The following is a 20,856-nucleotide window of genomic DNA, read 5'->3' on the forward strand; positions in this document are numbered from 1 at the left end:
ATGTACCTGATATAGTGATGAGTACATTGAGGCCCTCCAGTACGTCCATCTGTTGGAAGCGTCTGCGGCTGATGAGAGAGTAAACTTTGCCCTGACCACTGCGGTCCAGCAGCCACAGGCCGCTCTCTGTGCCCACCAACAAATTCACACCTAAACACACAGTGCTAAGCAGTCACAGTGAGGAAAGACAAAGATCTTCCTGTTCAACAGCACAATTATACTAAATAAAACAGCATTTTCACTGCATGCAATATCTGCTTTATACCTCTGGGGTCTGAGGATTTTTGGGGCCCTGGAGAAGTTTTGAAATGCCCACATTTGTGCTTTGTTTAGTTGCTTATAAACATATTAATGACAAAAGTGTCATTACACTGTATTCAGCACGAACTAAGCTACCATAATATGTGAGCAACATGTATGTACATGTTTGTATTTTTGAGAATAACATTTATGTGTGGTTACTGAAAAAAACATAATATTTAAGTCACTGAAATACGGCCGCAAAAAAAAAAAAAAAATACGGCCACAAAACAAAAACGACGTATGACATTATTTTATTCTTTTACATTTGATTTCAGCAGGAATATGCAAATGGTCTTTATTAAAATCAAAAGTCAGCACTACATGTATTTCTGAAATGTGATGTGTAAATATGAACATGTCTCACCCCACAGGCTAGCGCACAGGATCTCAGCATTGAACTTCTTTTTATATTTGCGGATCTCTGGGGCATCACTCTGAGGTCGAATGTTTGTGGGGTTGACATTCACCACAGAGCCCTTCCTGTGGGGCTGTCTAATGCATGGTTCACACCTGCCATTCACTGACAGACAGAGAAAGAGATTTATATATGTGTTTTATACACTGACATTTCACATGTCAGTGGGCATCAGATATGTGGACTCACATTGGTCGTATCCCTGCGGACTCTGAGGTGGTGATATCTGCAGCAAACGAGGGTCAATAAAAGGTGAGAATGAGGAAGAGGAAGAGGATGTGCTTTTTCCTGGCTGAATATTGAATAATTTCTGTAAATACAGAATGACACAAGCACAAACATCAATAGGGAGAATTTTACATGATAATGCAAGTATGATCAAGGTCAAGATCATGGTTCTAGACACAATGTAACAAAATTCTCTGTTACAATATTTTTACATCTATGTAAAAAAGGGGAAAAAAAAAAAAAAAAAATTATTCTTACTTAGGGATGGGTGATATTCTGGTAGACACGATTAACCAGTAGAAATTTGTCAACCAGTAGAGATTTTGGACTATCGTCTCTATTACAGTTATGCTTATGTCATATTGTTGATCATGAAAGCTTATCGTTTGCATGCGTTTTTAAGCATTGTGGTTAAAAAAAAAAATGAGATAGCAATAAGAAGTGAAAGAGAGCTCATTTCAGTATATGTGCGTGCTTTCTGTGAGATGGTTTCTGAGCATTGTCTGAGAGACGTGCGTACACGAAGCCGCTGCTGTGAGTACTTAACTGAGTTCTTTTGTCACCTTTCTGGGCTTGAACAGTCAGTTACAAATACTTATGTGTCAAAATTCCCATCTTTACGTGTATCCTCATAAACAGTCATTTATGTCTTACAGTGGTGCTCAGAATTATTGGCACCCTTGGTAAATATGATCAAAGATGACTGTAAAAATAAATCTGCATTGTTTATCCTTTTGATCTTTAATTCATAAAATGAGTAAAAATCTAACTTTTCATTGAAAGAAAAGAAAGTGTGGGGAAAATCACATTATGAAATAAATGTTTTTCTCCAAAACATGTTGGCCATAATTATTGGCACCCCTAGAATTTTTTATGAGTAAAATATCTCTGAAGTATATCTGAAGTATATTCCCAGTTATATTTACATTTTTTTTTAGCACACCAGGGTGATCATAAACATGAAATTGTCCAGCCATGACTTCCTGTTCCACAGGAGTATAAACATGAGGAAACACAAAGGCCAAATTCCCTTAATCATTCATCACAATGAGTAAAATCAAAGAATATAGTTATGATGTGCAGCAAAAGATTGCTGAGCTTCACAATATAGAAAGTAGCTGTAAGAAAATAGCTAAAGCATTGAAAATCTCCATTTCCACTATCAGGGCAATAATTAAGAAGTTCCAATTAACTAAAGAGGTTACAAATCTGCCTGGAAGAGGACATGTGTTTAAATCGTCCTAATGTGCGGTGGGAAGGAGAGTTTGAGTGGCCAAAGACTCTCCAAGCATCACAGTTGGAGAATTGCAGAGATTAGTTAAGTCTTGAGTCTCAGAAAGCAATAATAAAAAAAAAATCAAACAGTACCTACATCCCCACAAGTTGTTCAGGTTTTCAAGAAAAATCCTCTGCTCTCATCCAGAAACAATCTCCAGTATATTAAGTTGTCAGACATGATTGGAACTTTAAATGGGACCGGCTTCTATGGTCAAATGAAACTAAAAAACTTCATCCAAACTTTTTGGCAGCAAACCCACCAGATGGGTTTGGTGCACACATGGATGAAAAGTACCCCATGTCTACAGTTAAATATACTGCTGGATCTTTAATGTTGTGGGCCTATTTTTCTGCTGGAAGTCCTGGACATCTTGTTCAGATTTATGGTATCATGGATTCTACCAAATATCAACAGATAATAAAAATCAAAACCTGACCGCTTCTGCTAGAAATCCTAATGAGCCGTTGTTGGATCCATCAGGACAATGATCCAAAACAAACATCAAAACCAACACAAAAATGTGTCACTGAGCACAAAATGAAGCTTCTGCCATGGTCTTCCCAGTTCCCTGACCTGAACCCTAAAGCAAATGAGTGAAGTGATCTGAAGAGAAGAAGCACCAACATGAAGCTGGGAATCTGAAGGTTCTGGAGAGATTCTGCATGAAGGAATGGTCTCTGAACTCTTGTCAGGTGTTCTCCAAACTCATCAGGCATTATAGAAGACGAATCAGAACTGTTTTCTTGGCAAAAGGAGGTTGCAAAAACTATTGAATAAAAGGGTGCCAATAATTGTGGCCAACGTGTTTTGGATATATAAACATTTATTTCTAGGGATGTCCAGATCCGATCACATGGTTTCAGACTCGATCGGAATCGGACGTTACCTCCAGATCAGGACTCGGATATATGTATTAGGGGTGCAACGGTCCTCAGTAAAAAATCTAACCGTACGGTTCTCCACTTACGGTTCGTTACGCACTTGCATCGCGGTCCATCTCGAATGATGACGCATCTATTGGTTAATAGGGTTTGTTTAAAATAGCAACGTGGAAAACAGACAGACAGAGATCAGATAATGTATGTTTCAGTCAATAAATGCGCAAAACGTTACAACAACGATAATCAGAAAGCGTGGACAAAACAGTCACTCTTTGTAAATTGTTAACTGCGAGTGCCGTCTGCTCTAATGTCCAGTCATTAACACCGTCATCACCCGGGTGTTGATACAGGTGAGACCTGAACAGCACACGTTGCTGTCTGTGTTTAAACTAACATTTAAGCCTTGCTGATTTAAAACTTCAATAACAAGACGCGAAAGAGAACTCGCACGCGCTGTGAGAAGATTTGTGTGCGCTCATCCGAAGCACGCACCCGCTTATTTCAGTCAGCGCGCAAATACTGAGTTCTCTTTCAAGTCTTGCGCTTCAGCGGACAAATTCATACAAAAATTATGTCAACATGCCCGTCCTAGCGAGTATCCTAGCAAACATAGTCGGTTATGTCTTAAGTGAACGTATATTAGTCGAGAAAGACAGTGCATGTGTAGGCTAAGAGTACTGGATCGTGCATGTCTTATAGGGAAAAAAAACTGCTGCCTGTTTTTAATGTTAAATCAAACAACAAATAACAAAGAAATCACTCATTGCTCTTGACTGAATAGTTTTTGTAACTTCAATAATGATTAATCTTTATTTATTTTATACAGTAAAGATAATATGCAGTGATATTTTATATTTGATTACTTTATCCATTTTCTGTAGCCTACATAAAAACGACTGTTAGATACCTGAAAAACCTGAAAAGCACTGTTCCTGGATCCTGGATCTGTTTTTTCGCTCTTCTTTATTCTTTTTCATGTATTATAGAAGTATTGGATCGGGACTCGGTATCGTACTCGGTTACTAATGTAACCTCGGTTCCCTGAGATACGGAACGAGTACTGCGTATGGGGAAAGGTCTCCCTTTTTCCCCGCTGCTGAAGCCTTTTTCAATAACGCAGTGTAACTGCACCGTCATTGGTTCACTCATAGACAAGTTGTTGAACCAATGGCGGCGCGGCATAGCTGCGCGGCCTATGGCGACAAAGCGCGCGAATGTTCCCGCCGAAATGGGCGGGGTTAAGGGCTATATAAGCGGGCGTTTCGCCATAGGACTTCAGTGTCAATCGACTGAAGCGACGACCCTGAGCCGCAGCCTCGTGGCACGGAAAGTGACGCAGTACTCGTTCCGTATCTCAGGGAACCGAGGTTACGTTAGTAACCGAGTACGTTCCCTTTCGATACTTCACTCGTACTGCGTATGGGGAACGAATTCAACCACGCCGTGCCACGGCTGGGAACGATATAGCTTGCATTTTGGCCAACCAAGAGGGGGCCAAGAAGACAAGCAAGAAGGCAAAGCCTAACCGAACACATGGTTAAACTTAAGGAAGATACTTCCTGGGATGGAGTGAAGTGGAACTCGTCGGAGGCCACTAATCACACCGAGAGAACCCGAGCTTGTAAGGTCGGGACATCGAGATGATAGAACCTGACAAAGGTGGACGGCGAAGACCAACCGGCCGCCTCACAGATGTCTTGGATGGAAACTCCGTTGGACCAAGCCCACGAGGAAGCCATTCCTCTAGTGGAGTGGGCCCTGACTCCTATGGGGCAGCTAGTACCCAGTGAGGAGTAGCACAGGTTAATAGCATCCACTATCCAACGGGAGATGCGCTGTTTCGAGACCGGAGACCCTTTGGTGCGGCCGCCAAAACAAACAAAGAGCTGATCCGACTGCCTAAAGGACCGCGATCGCTCTATGTAGGTTCTCAATGCCCTGACTGGGCAGAGTAGCTCCAGCTCCAGTTCGTCCGCCGAGGGAGGAAGAGCAGAGAGCGAAATGACCTGAGCTCTAAATGGAGTTGAGAGCACCTTAGGAACGTAGCCATGCCTAGGTTTCAGAACGACCTTAGAGTCACCAGGCCCAAATTCGAGGCATGCAGGGTTCACAGAGAGAGCCTGCAAATCGCCGACACGCTTAACCGATGCTAGTGCTAGTAGCAGAGCGGTTTTTAGCGTTAGGGGCCTGAGGTCGGCTGAACCCATTGGTTCAAATGGGGCTCCCTTTAAGGCCCTGAGGACCAACGAGATGTCCCAGGGGGGAACAGTGAGAGGGCAGGGAGGATTCAATCGCCTAGCACCCCTCAAAAAACGGATCACAAGCCCGTTTCGCCCCACTGATTGGCCAGCAATAGGAGCGTGGAACGCCGCAATGGCTGCTACGTAAACCTTAAGCGTGGAAGGGGTGAGCCCCATTCCCAAGCGCTCTTGGAGGAAAGACAGTATGGAAGATACGTCACTCTCCACAGGGTCTATGTTGCGTGCCGAACACCAATCAACAAAGACTGACCACTTCTGGTCGTAGAGGCGTCTCGTGGACGGCGCTCTAGCCTGAGAAATGGTATTTAGGACGTCCCCGGGGAGGCTAGTCGGCTCCCATCGAGGGACCAGAGGTGCAGAGCCCAGAGCTCCGGCTGTGGGTGCCAGATTGTTCTGTTTGCCTGAGAGAGGAGGTCCCGTCTCAGGGGAATCGGCCACGGGGCTCCCAGGGAGAGCCTGAATAGCTCTGAGGACCAAACCTGGTTCCTCCAGAGCGGGGCCACCAGAAGGACTCTGTGCTGGTCTTCTCTGATGCGCCTGATGACCTGGGGGATCAGTGCGATCGGAGAGAAAGCGTAAAAGAGCGTGCTGGGCCATGTGTGGGCCAGAGCATCTACTTCCTTCGAGAAAAATATTGGGCAATGAGAGTTGTCTTCTGAGGCGAAGAGGTCTATCTCTGCCTTCCCGAAGAACTCCCAGATCTTGAGGACCACTTGGGGGTGGAGCATCCACTCGTCGGAGGGGATGTTGCTCCCAGATTGTTCCTGCCAGGAACATGAGTCGCTCTGAGCGACTGAAGCCTCGGAAGAGCCCATTCCAGAAGACGTTTCGCCAGAGCGCATAAGCGGCTGGACGAGAGACCGCCTTGGTGGTACAAGTATGACACCACAGTCATACTGTCTGACCGAACTAGGACATGACGTCCCGTCAAGTAAGCCTGAAAGAACTGAAGGGCCTTCATCACTGCTAGCATCTCTAGACAGTTGATGTGTAGACGGCTTTCGTCGTGGCTCCACGAGCCGAAGGCCGGTCTGCCCTCGCACACAGCGCCCCAGCCCAAGTTGGAGGCGTCTGTTGAGAGCACCGTCCTTCGTGAGACCGCCTGTAAGGGGACTCCGCGCTCGAACCATACTGGATCCATCCAAGGTTTCAGGGCTAGAAGACAGGCCTGATTGACCTTGAGACATAAGCGGCCATGCCGCCAGGCGCTGGGAGGAACCCGGAACTTCAACCAGTACTGAAGAGGCCGCATCCGAAGAAGGCCGAGCTGCAGCACCGGGGAGGCGGAAGCCATCAGCCCTAGCAGCCTCTGGAAAAACCTCAGAGGGAGATAGGCTTTGTTCGTGACAGATGCCGTGAGCTGCTGAATTGCCAGGGCGCGCTCTGGCGAGACTACTGCCGTCATACGGACCGAGTCGAAAACTGCTCCCAGAAACGAGATTCGTTGAGTGGGGCATAGCGAGCTCTTGGCTAAGTTGACCCTGAGACCCAGACATTGTAGATGGCTGAGGAGCACGGATCTGTGGTGTTCCAGCTCGTCTCGTGAACGGGCTAAGATGAGCCAGTCGTCGAGATAATTCAGGACCCGGATTCCCATCTGCCTCAGAGGGGACAGAGCCGCGTCCATGCACTTGGTGAAAGTGCGAGGAGCCAGAGACAGCCCGAAGGGCAGGACCGTATATTGGTACGCCACCCCCTCGTATGCGAATCTCAAGAATCGTCTGTGACGGGGGGCTATCTGGATGTGAAAATACGCATCCTTCAGGTCCAGCGAGCAGAACCAGTCTTCGGGGCAGATGTGCGCGAGGATCTGCTTCAGCGTCAGCATTTTGAACTTCCGTCTCATGAGGGAGTGATTTAAAAGTCTGAGGTCTAGGATGGGTCTGAGACCGCCATCCTTTTTGGGGACCAGAAAGTAGCGGCTGTAAAAGCCTGTCTCGCTCTCTGATGGGTGAACTATTTCCACAGCTCCCTTTTCCAGCAATGACATAACTTCGGCCCGGAGGACATGAGCGTCGTCCGGATTGACCGATGTTTGAAGCACCCCGGCGAAGCGAGGGGGCCGTCGTGCAAACTGGAGCGAGTAGCCCTGGTTTACGATCCCCATAACCCATTCTGACACATCGGGGATGGCCTGTCAGGCCTCGGCCCAAGTGGCAAGGGGTTGAATGATGTTTGGTGACAGACCGCCGTTGAGGGGGTCGTACACCGAGAGGGGTGGAAGAGGAAATTTGCTCTTTTTGTGATGAGGTAAAATATAGTTCGCTGTGAAAACGGCGTTTGGAGTGGGCGCAACAGGTGTGGGCCCAGCTGTCACTTGGAGCATGTTTCCCACGCCCGGAAATAAACGAGGCGGAGGGGAAATTACTCGTGGGAGCTTTTGGGGTGGTCCGGTCGTAACGGGACGATCCCCCATCCTCTTCCTTCCTGACGAATCAGGACGACTTCGGAGGCACCGGGTCCAGCACAATCTTGGGCCGGGGTCCCTGGCGTCTCGGGAAGGGAGGGCGCTTCGCAGGGCGCGAGCGCTGGCGATGCTCCTGGGGTGGCGCTGCCTGTGTTGCAGGTGGGGCTGGCTTGTTCTGCTGAGCCGGCGCAGTCCTGGGGCGGCTAGATGCAGAAGCGGAGCTGGAGCGCTTTGGCAAGAAATGCCTCATAGCCTGAGACGATTTCTGCGCGGCAGTAAAGCGCTCAGTGAAGCCTTCCACTGCAGGCCCGAAGAGACCAGAAGGAGAGACCGGGGCGTCTAAGAAGGCCGTCTTGTCTAGATCCTTGATCTCCGTAAGGTTGAGCCACAGGTGGCGCTCCAACACGACCAGGCTGGCCATGGAACAACCAATGGCCTGGGCCGTAGCTTTCGTGGCTCGCAGGGCAAGATCAGTGGCGCTGCGTAGATCCTTGAAAGCCGGCGCGTCGATTCCAGACTCGTCCAATGAGCGGAGGAGTTTGGCCTGGAAGACCTGAAATATGGCCATGGTATGGAGCGCGGAGGCAGCCTGGCCCGCCGAGGTGTAAGCCCGTCCAGCCAGTGTAGAAGTGGTGCGACAGGGCTTGGAAGGAAGGGCCCTCTTCGTTTTCCAACCCACAGCCGCGGGAGGACAGAGGTGAGCAGCCAACGCTTCGTCTAGGGGTGGCAGATGCTCGTATCCCTTCTGCTCGGCGCCGTCGACGGCGGTGAGGGCGGAGCGGTGCGTAGTGTGGAGGCGGGCGGAGTAAGGAGCGCGCCACGACTTCGTCAGCTCTTCGTGGACCTCAGGAAAGAAGGGCGCTGAACGCTGGCGAGGTGCTTGGCGGCGGCCTGGCAGGAACCATTCGTCCAGGCGGCTGCGAGACGGCTCCTCTGGAGGGGCCCACTCGAGGTCCAGTTCCTCTACGGCTCGAGACAGGATGCGGAAGAGCTCGGCATCCATGCTCTGGCCATGCTCAATGGGTTCCAAGGGAGGTGGTGGAGCGGGGTCTTCCGGCTCGCCAGCCCATCCTTCCCCTTCGGAAGCCGCAAGCGACATGGAGTCATCTTGTTCGTCGTCCGTTCCCCCGAATGAGACGAGGTCACTTGCTTCCGCGGAGGGACGCTGCTCAGGGCGGGAGAACAGAACGGGAGATAGTTCCCTAGGAGGAGAGGGCGAGGCACGCGGGGGCTGGGCCGGCGTGAGCTCGCTCAATTCTGGGCGCTGAGTCGCTCTACCCCGCTGTCTCTTCCTAGCCGGCTCGCGGGAGGAAGGAGACGGGAGGGCGCGAGCGGCGAGATCGTGCTCCGTGAAGAAGCATCCCGCGAGCGCAGGGAAGCGAGACTCATGCACTCGCAGTGCGGGCATGAGTCTCCAGCGAGCGCGCCGTCCGCATGGGGCTTGCCCAGGCAGGCGACACACTCGCTGTGTCCATCGTCGTCGTACAGGGGGGCCCTGCACGTACCACATGAGTGGCGGGGCATCGTAAGACGCCGCTGCCGTGAAAACGGCAATTGGGTAGCTCTTTTAGAGCGGCGAGCGGCGAGCGGCGAGTCCAGGCGAGTCCGCTGCGGGAGCCTCTTCAGACGGCGGCGAGAGCAGGAAGGCGGCGAGCTTCTTCGGCTTCAGGCGGAGATCAGCGAAGAGAAGTAGAGGTCGTCGCTGAAGGAGAAAACACTGAAGTCCTATGGCGAAACGCTCGCTTATATAGCCCTTAACCCCGCCCATTTCGACGGGAACATTCACGCGCTTTGTCGCCATAGGCCGCGCGGCTAAGCCGCGCCGCCATTGGTTCAACAACTTGTCTATGAGTGAACCAATGACGGTGCAGTTACACTGCGTTATTGAAAAAGGCTTCAGCAGCGGGGAAAAAGGGAGACCTTTCCCCATACGCAGTACTCGTTCCGTATCTCAGGGAACCGATGTTACGTTGGTAACCGAGTACGATACCGAGTCCCGATCCAATACTTCTATAATACATGAAAAAGAATAAAGAAGAGCGAAAAAACAGATCCAGGATCCAGGAACAGTGCTTTTCAGGTTTTTCAGGTATCTAACAGTCGTTTTTATGTAGGCTACAGAAAATGGATAAAGTAATCAAATATAAAATATCACTGCATATTATCTTTACTGTATAAAATAAATAAAGATTAATCATTATTGAAGTTACAAAAACTATTCAGTCAAGAGCAATGAGTGATTTCTTTGTTATTTGTTGTTTGATTTAACATTAAAAACAGGCAGCAGTTTTTTTTCCCTATAAGACATGCACGATCCAGTACTCTTAGCCTACACATGCACTGTCTTTCTCGACTAATATACGTTCACTTAAGACATAACCGACTATGTTTGCTAGGATACTCGCTAGGACGGGCATGTTGACATAATTTTTGTATGAATTTGTCCGCTGAAGCGCAAGACTTGAAAGAGAACTCAGTATTTGCGTGCTGACTGAAATAAGCGGGTGCGTGCTTCGGATGAGCGCACACAAATCTTCTCACAGCGCGTGCGAGTTCTCTTTCGCGTCTTGTTATTGAAGGTTTAAATCAGCAAGGCTTAAATGTTAGTTTAAACACAGACAGCAACGTGTGCTGTTCAGGTCTCACCTGTATCACCACCCCATGGTGGAGAAAAAAAGAGAAAATTTATGGTGGGGAAGGAAAAAAAACCCCGTCTCTCGTTATTTCGATATTATATCTCGATATCAAGTCATTATTTCGACATAAGTCATTATTACGACAGATCTCGTTATTGTATATCAAGTTTAATAAAAGACGCACACAATTCAACGTCTTCAGTGGCGCAACAGTAACGTGTCGGCTCACATTCCAGCTTTTACTGCGATCGCTGTGTTTTCGAAAAATGAAAATAAAGTGGAAAGTGGAAATAACCTGCCTGACAAGTGTTTAATAATATTAAAAGCATTTATTGGGTATATAGCTGTAGATGTTATTTAAACTATGTGACAATAGTTATACATTCTATTTACACTAAGTGATGATAAGAGCATTTTCTCTTTCGAAATTAGCCACTAGAGGGCAGAATAAGACAGGGAATCAATTAAAGAACACGTTGTTAGGTTGACCTACTGTTACAAGTTGGTGCTCCAAAATCCCAGAGGTTTATCATGGGAATTTGCATTCATGTCACGCATTCATAAGAATACATTTATATTTAATAGAAGAAAAAGCCGTGTTTTTTTTTTTTTTGTACATTTAATTACTTTATACAATTTATGTAGCCTATTTTTTTTTTATTTAGTGCTTGCATTTTTCAGGTAGTTCTATTTCATTTGTTTCATCTTGTTTCTTTCTTTGTTCTATTGTAGTTTTGTCCAACTGCTTGTAATTCATTTCCTTGTTATTATTTTTTTTACTCATCTTCAGTAAGCTTGAGATTTTTTTTTTTTTTATTTATTTAGGTTGGTCGTTTTTTTGGGAATATTGAAATTGGTGACAAAAATTATTTTTTTTCCATAAAAACCTTTTAATGCAAAAATAACTACATTGTGATATATATCGTTATCATGAAATAAAATTACTCATATCATGATATAAGATTTTGCTCATATCTCCACCCCCAGGCTAACTTACCTAAAATATTTCTGTTAATGTGTGAAAGCTGTTTAAAATGGCTTTAAATTAGAGGGGCCTCAATGAATTAGCTTCTTTATTAGCTTACATCGAAATGATGACTGGCTTAAAACAGTCTCACATCTGTGTAAAATGTACAACTGATAAAGTGTCATCTCCTTCTCAAACTCTTAGGGTGCTTTCAGGCTAGCACTTTTGGTGCGTACCCAGGTTCGACTGACGTCAGAGTTCGGTTCATTTGGATGATGTGAATGCGGTTTGCTGGTATGAACACAATTGTACTAAATCTCTGAAGTGAACCTCTATTGATAACATATGATTTGTAAAACTTTAAGCTTATGTGTGTTCTCTTTCACTTTTCTGAATGTTACTAAAGCTCTAACTGCTTACATCGGGAACATGAGTATTGTGTGTGTCCATTATCACAGTATGCATGTACAGCAAACATCTATCAAAACCAAAACTCTCAAATGATGTTAAACTGCTGCTATCAGGGGTCTGAAAAAAGCCAGAAGATATCAAGATGAAGACCTACATCAAAGCTCTGCGTGGTGTCTTGGTGGCAGGTGAGCTCATGTGTGGGGCTCTTATGCAGGAGGTCCGGCAGGTGGTAGCTGTCATTGGATTGGGATCCAGAAGGCCTTGGCTTTGCTGCACTCTGCTGGAGAAACATGAACATCTGTTTGTTTTTTTAGGACATGAAATCACGCTTTGAAAAAGGTGACAGTATCTCAGAAACACTGATGGATTGAATAATTACAACAAATACAATCAGTCTCCACTGGTGAAAATGAGCTGCAGTATCACAATAAAATCAAAGGCATAAATAAATAAAATTTTCAATAAATACTGGTATGTTTGTCAGCTGTTTTAGCCTGTTCTCTAAATCAACACACTGAAAGTGACTTTACCTGCTGCGGTTTCACATTGAGATGAGGCTGAAGAATGATATCATTAAACTGCCCTCTGGATAACAAGGGCCTTCCATTGCTCAACGGTGACCTAGAAAAAACACAGATCAATTTTCATTTCAAGTTCAGTTCCACCCATACTTTTTACATTAACATTTTATAACGTTTTTATGAAGTTAGTTTTAAAATAGTATGTAAAACGCTGGAATACTACCTCAAAGAAGCCAATATGTATGAAAAAGTATTTAATTAGCCGACTCTATGAAAAGAGTAAACAACAACAAGACAATTATATATAGAATACCATATACTTAAAATAGTTAGGTCAAATATACTTGGACTTCACTGTATACCTGTCAGTGTAAGTCAAATATACTTAAGTATAATGTTCTTATATGTTCTAAATGTTCTTTTTTGTCTTCATGTTTATCATGTCTGTCAAAATATGTTTGGTGATATCATGAAGACCTACTCTGGAGCAAAGCTGCAATGTCTTTGTCAGGCTGCTAGAGAACTAGCTGTTTTCCATACAGAGAATGATCAACACAAGCTAATGTGGTTTGACGTTGGTAGGACATTGGCAGAATATCAGAAATGTGAATGCCACAGGCACTTCAACTCTGCATTGTGAGGTATTCACTGTCTTGATTCAGTGACATTCGTGTGTTCACAACCTTTGACATAGGGACCTATCCATCCCAGCGCTAACCATATGTCTCCTTTCACATCGATTTAAATCATATCAGGATTATTTTGGTATGGAGTTTAAATTGGTTGCAATCACTGTTGAAAGGGACAGTTCACCAAAACACAATTCTGTCATCATTTACTCATGTTATTCCAAAAACTGTATTCTCTTTTCTGTGGAGCACAAAAGAACATTTTTAGGAACGCTGGTAACCCAGCAACATTGAAGCCCATTGACTTTCTTTGTATGGACAAAAACAGATGTTTTTGCATGTTCCACAGAAGTAAGAAGAAGTCATACAGGTTTGGAACAACATGATGACAGAATTTTCATCCCTTTAAGGCAGTGGTTCCCAAACTGGAGTACGCGTACCCCTGGGGGTACGTGAGGTGACAAAAGCGGGTACGCGAACAAAATGCTGAGTAGTTCATTTAATTCTACCTTAAAATAATATTAAAATCGAGCATGTATTTCTAACTTACAAAATGTCGTAAATCCAGTACATTTAATCAAATTACCTCATCATTTGCAGTCAAAAATTACTGTATCCACCATAGACTGTAAAACAAGCAGCATGCAAATGATAGATTGCATGCAGATTCTGCTGCAGATCACGCTACATTAGGCTACTGTCGTTCTCGACAATGCACCTTAAAAGTAGAGATTTAGCACTTATACTCGCATGAAGAACAAATATAGACACAGATAATGGATTAATTACGATTTAAGACTCAAACTTTCTTCGATACAAAAACATACCTTGTGTGAGTTATATTTAATGATGATAACGAGCAAGAATGTTCCCAAATATCCACATGACTGCAAACGTGGCATTATTATACAACAGGTCAAAAAATAAAACGTATTTTAAACACAGTAGCCTACTGTCAGTATTTACTCTATTTTGCAGTGAAATAATAGTTCTAACGAAAACCACAGCAGAACTACAACACACGTCTGTGTTTCGCGAACAATTCTGCGGCTTTGAACGAATCGTGAAAGTCAATGATTCATTCACAGCCACTTGCTTCGTTACTGAATGAATGACTCGATGACTCAATCATAAAAATAGTGACTTGATGCCACCTACTGGCGGTTTTGGTTTAATATTTAAAAGTTTTACTTAGTTTTACCATCATTGCATATTTCTCTATTGGACATTTTTTATTTAAAACATTATTTATTTTATAAAGTTATTCATAAAGCTAAAAAAAATGCACTGGAAAATCAATTTAGGGGGCAAATATTGTCCCTTAATGGTAAAGGTGTGACTGCAGTCGAAGTGGAAGAGAGGGGGTACGCAGAAGGATGGTAATCCCTTCAGGGGGTACTCCAAGCTAAAAAGTTTGGGAACCACTGCTTTAAGGCATTGCATGGCTGATAAACTTAGCATGACCTTAAAAAGTGCAAAAAAAAAACAAAACAAAGAAGTATATTATATAAAGTATAACCTCAAAATCACTTTGTCAGTCACTTCATGAATGTCTTGTAATCTTTGACTATCTGTACTATTGTTTTTAATTTGGTCAAATTTCAGAGAAGAGCAAACCGTCAAGGTGAGATTACCTAGTCTTCTCATCATCTTCATCACTGGAGGAAGAATATTCTGCAAGTTTCATTAATGGGCTGAAGTGCGACTTCATTCCCAAACCCTTAAAGATGAAAACAGTTTGATATGAAAAACAAACAATCTTAAGGCACGTTCACACCAAGGACAATAACTATAATGATAAGGATATAGTGGTAACACTTTACAATACGGGTGCACTAATATGCATTAATTCATGCTTATCTAATGCACAGATAATCATGTTTTAATGTATGACTCATGAAGAACTAAACCATTAAATAATGATTACTGCATCAGCAACTAAGTTTCTATATGATTAATAGATTAAGTAATATATGAATTGTTATTAATTACATGTGTCTGAATGTATTAATTCCTTAATAACATATTTTATTAATTAATAGTGTAAGTTAATGTGTTAATTACCACAATAGGTTGAAGCCATGTACTTCAACTATCAGTTGTCTGCTTTAATTAATCATTAACTAATGATTTGCAAATATTTTGCATTATGTTATGACTTTACTTGTTGAGGCACATTACTATTAACTAATTGTTAAGTAATATGTCATTATGGTTTTGACATCTACACCAAGCCATGGATTTCAATTTCCAATCATGGACAACTGGGACACCACTGTACCAGATAAAGTGCCACATCCAGAACCTTGTTGTTCATGGCACAGGAATATGGACATTGACATCTTGGATGACATGGGGGTGAGCAAATTATCAGGAAATTTTCATTTGAAAGTGAACTAATCCTTTAAGCTTGAGGTCAAGGATTCAAAGGCAGAACATGCAGCTTCATGCACTGCTATTTCATAACACTGTGTCAAGTCTGGACAAAGAGAATAGAACCCATTTTAATCATTGATAGTGATTCTACATTGGATGCAGCATGACGCAACACAACACATCAAAGTGTCACTTCTGTTATGAAGGACAAATGGACTTGCAATGGTCTGTCATGTCCAGTGTAAACAGCTGTTGCGGCATGACTCGATAATGGTCGCATCCAGTTTAAACACAGTGCAACATCAATCTGTAGTTCAGATTCTGGTGTGCTGATATTTGTGTGCAGCCCAACTTACCCATCCTTCAAACACATTCTCTGACATTACACTCACTACGTGTGCAACTGTCAAATCCCATTAATTACATATTACTTAGTTAATAGTCATGTGCCTCAACAAGTAAAGTCATAACATAATGATATATTTCAAATCATTAGTTAATGATTAATTAAAGCAGACAACTGGAAGTTGAAGTACATGGCTTCAACCCATTGAGGTAGTTAACATATTTAGACTTTTGGTTAATAAAATATGTTATTAAGGAATTAATTAATCATGACACATTTAATTAATAGCAATTAATATATTACTTAATCTATTAATCATATAGACTCTTTATTAGTTGCTGATGCAGTATTCATTAATTAATGGTTTAATTCTTCATGAGTTATACATTAAAACATGATTATCTGTGCATTAGTTAAGCATGAATTAATGCATATTAGTGCACCCGTATTGTAAAGTGTTACCTCATTGGAATCACTTTATTTCCCCCAGCAGAAGAACAAAAACATTGACAGCCAATCAGAATCCATCCTGCTTTAAAGAGCTCGAGCATTCAAAGCGGCAGACACCAAAACTGCAGCGCAAGCTTAGTTGCCATTATAGTTATTGATCTTGGTGTAAATGGGTGATACTGATTTTAATATTCTATATTTGGTTGGGGAAATAAATACTTTAAACAGTCTCCACATAAAAAGTTGAAATCAGCGATGTAAAAAGCTTTGCAAGGCTTAAGGCTTAAGTGCTGCAACATTATCAAATATGAAATACAGATTCACACCTGGTTTGGTGGTGATGTTCCTGGACTTTGAGAGTTTCTGTTTTGATGAGCTGGAATGTCCGGCATACAGTAACCTGCAAGATCAAGAAAGTCTATATGATAGTGTACAAAGACATGTGCTTGAATAACTGACCTTATTCTGTTCTAATATAGGTTTCAATACGTTACAGCTAGAGAAAAACACACCTGAATGTGAGCTGCTCGTTGAGCTGTTAGAGTAGGACATTTTAACACTGCTGTCCAAAGAAGACTGATGATCTCCACTGATAGAAAGTCAAGAAACAAAAACAGCCACAGTTTCTTGTCTGAGGATAATGAGGGGCTTCAAATGACTAAATATGAGCCTAATTAATGTTGGTTTGAAAAGGTTTCTTGTGTCCTACAAGGACACAACTTACCTGGATCCATATCTGTGATGGCTTGTGACATCTTTGAATTTTGATGTTGTTCGTTCTGGAATCTTGAGACAATATTTGCAAAAATAAACATTTCTTCATTCTTGTTCTAGGTGCAATGCCTTTGACCTACATTTTAAGCCTTTTCTGTGGTATTTTTATTTTTTGTGTTAACCATATTTCTGCTTTAGCTAGAAAACGTTATTAATCCCTGTAAAAGGAAACTCATTTGCCACCATTTCACACTACAAACAACAGAAATAGACATTAATTACAATTAAACATTACAATTAAACATTAAAAAAACAGTCAATACATGAAAAGAATAACACAACTTCATTGAAAAACCTAACTGCAGTAGGAATAAAAGACCTTCTAAATTGCTCTGTAGAACACTGAGGCATCACTAATCTTCCAATAAATTAACTTTTAAGTCCACTAAAAATACAGTGTAGAGGATGACCCTTGTAAGATGGAATCATTTTTATTTTTGCCCTTGTTCTCTTTTCCACAGTGCCCTCAAGTGAATTAGAATTAAGTCCAATAACCAAACCAGCCTTTCTAATAAATTTTAATTAGAAAGGCTGGTTTGGTTATTGGACTTAATCCCGATTCACTTCAGGTCACTGTGAAAAAGAAAACAAGGGCAAAATTAAAAATGATTTTGTCTTACAAAGGTCATCCACTGCACTGTATTTTGAATGGATCTGTCACATTAGAGGAAGGAAGGCACCTCCCTTTGGAAGAGGAAGCTGATTTGACCACAATTTTAGCAGTTGCCACCTATACAAACTTTCTGACTCAGCTAAAATTTTATAAATTTGAATGATTACTATAATGAAAAGTATAGTATGATATAGTATCTTAGGTTTAAATTTCAGCTGTTGAAAAATGTCATGATATTTATTCACACTGTGGAGATATAGCTGAGACAACCCATGCTGTGCTGACAACTGAAATGCTGTCTCAAGGACAAACCTTTGGTGGCTGATCATCAGGGTTGAAGAAGACTTCATCTTGTGTTGGTGAGAGAGGAGCAGTGACATCAGACATAGAGCTGCTGTGATGAATCTCTCGACTGGGGCACATGTTCATGTTCTGAAATCAACACATATTACAGTGTCTTTCACTACTTTAACTGTTTTTCAGTTTGCAATGCTGTATTCTACATCCTTGTCATTACACTGAACAATTATTAATTAATGAATTTTTTTGGTTTGTGTCATCATAGCTTGAGTCAGTGAATTTGGCCTTTGTAAATTGTTCATACATTTTGTATGTACGTGCAAATAATGTTCCATGCTACAACTTGAAATCAAATAGAGAAAAACAGAAATAAACTATAACATCTAATATCATACATTTTTATCATTCTATTTTCTCCCTGATGTCCACCTATAATGTTAATTAAGGTTTTTTTTCACTGAAAACAGAACAACTAAAACTGCATTTGCCATGAGAGACAACTTGCCACTGGAATCTGGACTCGAAGTGGACTTCTATATAAACAATCTCCAACATCTAACTAACTTGTGAAATGAGTAACAGCACTAAGCTGTTCTCACAAAGCTAGGTATTTTTCACTGCCCTATCCTTCAATGCCCTTTCCTTTAATAACAGTCTGCATTACACTTACAGATTCATAAAACACACTATGATAAAATGTGCTACTCAAACTCAGACTGAAATGGATCAGGAATACATTTTAGCAGCCTCTCGTTTGTAATGATGTGATTCTTCAGACGGATATGCAGAGCAGCATGAGCTTTGACAGACTTCATATTTTACTGCTGAGGATTAATTATATTCATCATACAGTACTTCTTGTGGAGGAAATTATGGGTCCTGAAAGCTACAGCATGTTGTTATAGAAAATCAAGGTCTTTATTGCAAAAGATAACTGACATCTTTGATAATTTGATTGTTTAGGAGTAGATTCAGGGACAGTTGTCATGTTTGTGATGTCGTACCGGCTGTTTGGTGGCTCTCTGGAGCGCTGGAGTACAAGGACTGGAGTTGCTTCCTGATCCCAGACGTGACTGAACATGAGGAATCCTGATAGCTATATTATTCAGATTGACAAGATGGGTGTCCAGGGATTCCAGTTTACCTGCCAGCTGAATGTTACGATTTTCACAATATTATAGAGGCCATCCAAACAGGACAATCAAATTCATAATGCATTATGTTATAAATCAATGTAGACTTGTGTTGACAGAAATCCCATTACAGTGTGTGTGTTTTTACCCCATCGTGTGGTGAGATGGCTCTAGTGCTCTTCTGCTGGTGTCCGTGGTCGTGCTGCAGCAACAGCAGCTGTGACTGATCTCTGGGAAGCGTGCGTTGGGGTTTTCTGCCCTGAGACTGATGGTGTGGCCGACAAACAGACATGCATTAACACATCACTAAGACAGGGATAATGTACAGTCGGTTTCATAAAACAAACCCCCCGCAGAGTGATCAGGACCCCCCAAAAAAGTGCAGCTGCTCATTAAATAAGAAGAAATATCACAAACTAAACAGGCATGAAATACAGATTTCAAATGAAATGTATTATGTGAGAAAAACAGTCAAAGTAACAGCTTACTGTATATATACATACATACATATATATATATATATATATATATATATATATATATGTATGTGCGTGTGTGTGTGTGTGTGTGCAAGTGCATTATTTGCTTTTAAATAAAAAAAAAAAAATCATAACATGTATCACTTTCTATATTTTATAAAACCTATTTAGTATTTTCAGGAAATTCAAACAATAAATATTACTTCATGTTTTGGTATCTTAAACCCACAAAATGACAGGTGGCACAACCATCCGCACAAATGAACAGACTAAGAAAATTATGTAAAATGGTGTTTTAATAATAAGAAATGTAAAATAAAATACTATGGATTAATTTTATGTTTAAAACCTTTCCTATAAACAAATTGTATAAATATCAGTAGTTTTAAAGCTGATGAGATAATTGAAAAACTTTTATTAATTAATCATTTTAGATGCCACTTTCATATCAAGTAAAGAAAAATTGGTCCAACTTTATATTAGGTGTCAGAATGACATTATATTTGGCAGAATGCCTTTATCTGAGAAAAAATTCAAGCAGGCAGGCAGTTGTTGTTAAACTGTTCAGTATTAAAGAATTAATTTACCTGCTCAGCAAAAAGACTTAGAGATGCTGATTCAACTTCAGTCTTGTGATGTTCACCGTCTTTGGGCTAAAATCCAATGAGAATAAAAGACAAACAGCAGCACATTACACCAGAAAAGCAGCGGTGAGTTTTGAGGTGAAAATTTATGACAGTGGCACTTAAGAACAAATGTTATTTTCTGGAAAATAAGTTGCACCAGGTCAAAATTGCATTGTTGAGACACATATATATATAAACATACAGATAATGTCTGTATATGTCACATTTTATTATCACATTTAGAAATAAAGTAAAATACTGGTAAAATGTTTACAAACATTTAAAACACTATAATCATGTATTTTAGTTCCCCTTTAGAATCCCTCAAATTTAATGGTATACAAAATAAGAATGAAAAATAAACTAATTATAATGGCAATCATTATAAACAACATTCATTATAAACAGGAAGCCTAAATAAATTTAAAGCGAAACTGAATTACTGGCATGTGGGAAATGAGCTATAGCCTATAAATAAACTTCACATGCCTTACCTTGCCTAACAAGCACAAACTGAATTAAAGTTGAGAGGAGAAGTTATGAGTAGAGATAAAACATTTCAGTATGAACTCACTGACCAATAATGTCTAATCTGCCAACAACTGACTTGTTGCATTGACCATTCATTAATGATTTCTGTTAATTTTACAAGAAAAAAAAAAAATCCGATCTACAGCACTGGTGATATAAAAAAATAAATAAATAAATAAAATATTTTACAGAAAATATGGTATTTATGTTTTGTGATTCAGATTGATTAGTGAAGGTTACTTCACAAGGCAGCAAGAACTGCTGTGAGAAAATGAACTGACCTGACCTGG

At 41.7% G+C, this 20,856-nt stretch overlaps 1 protein-coding gene across 7 annotated transcripts in view; it reads right to left on the minus strand.

The window, feature by feature from the left end:
• The window catches only part of si:zfos-2326c3.2 (mitogen-activated protein kinase kinase kinase kinase 4), a 106,701-nt gene that overhangs the window by 37,266 nt on the left and 48,579 nt on the right, over positions 1 to 20,856 (minus strand). For 3 of the 7 annotated variants that reach the window (XR_010895574.1, XR_010895575.1, XM_067390776.1), the window contains exons 14-26: positions 19,997 to 20,062; positions 19,079 to 19,195; positions 18,802 to 18,948; positions 17,810 to 17,929; positions 16,835 to 16,896; positions 16,623 to 16,699; positions 16,437 to 16,510; positions 14,573 to 14,658; positions 12,319 to 12,409; positions 11,943 to 12,068; positions 908 to 1,028; positions 668 to 823; positions 7 to 150 (exon numbers count right to left, since the gene is read on the minus strand). Coding sequence is in view for 4 of the 7 variants with exons in the window: in XM_067390776.1 (XP_067246877.1) it covers positions 7 to 150; positions 668 to 823; positions 908 to 1,028; positions 11,943 to 12,068; positions 12,319 to 12,409; positions 14,573 to 14,658; positions 16,437 to 16,510; positions 16,623 to 16,699; positions 16,835 to 16,896; positions 17,810 to 17,929; positions 18,802 to 18,948; positions 19,079 to 19,195; positions 19,997 to 20,062 (1,387 nt within the window). In the remaining 3 variants the exon portion in view is untranslated. Of the gene's footprint in view, positions 1 to 6; positions 151 to 667; positions 824 to 907; positions 1,029 to 11,939; positions 12,069 to 12,318; positions 12,410 to 12,532; positions 12,578 to 14,572; positions 14,659 to 16,436; positions 16,511 to 16,622; positions 16,700 to 16,834; positions 16,897 to 17,809; positions 17,930 to 18,801; positions 18,949 to 19,078; positions 19,196 to 19,996; positions 20,063 to 20,856 lie in introns of those variants that run through there. The other 4 variants (XM_067390800.1, XM_067390793.1, XM_067390784.1 and 1 more) reach the window with 4 other exon arrangements.

This window comes from Chanodichthys erythropterus, chromosome 1 (assembly GCF_024489055.1).
Source record: "Chanodichthys erythropterus isolate Z2021 chromosome 1, ASM2448905v1, whole genome shotgun sequence".
Taxonomy (NCBI): domain Eukaryota; kingdom Metazoa; phylum Chordata; class Actinopteri; order Cypriniformes; family Xenocyprididae; genus Chanodichthys; species Chanodichthys erythropterus.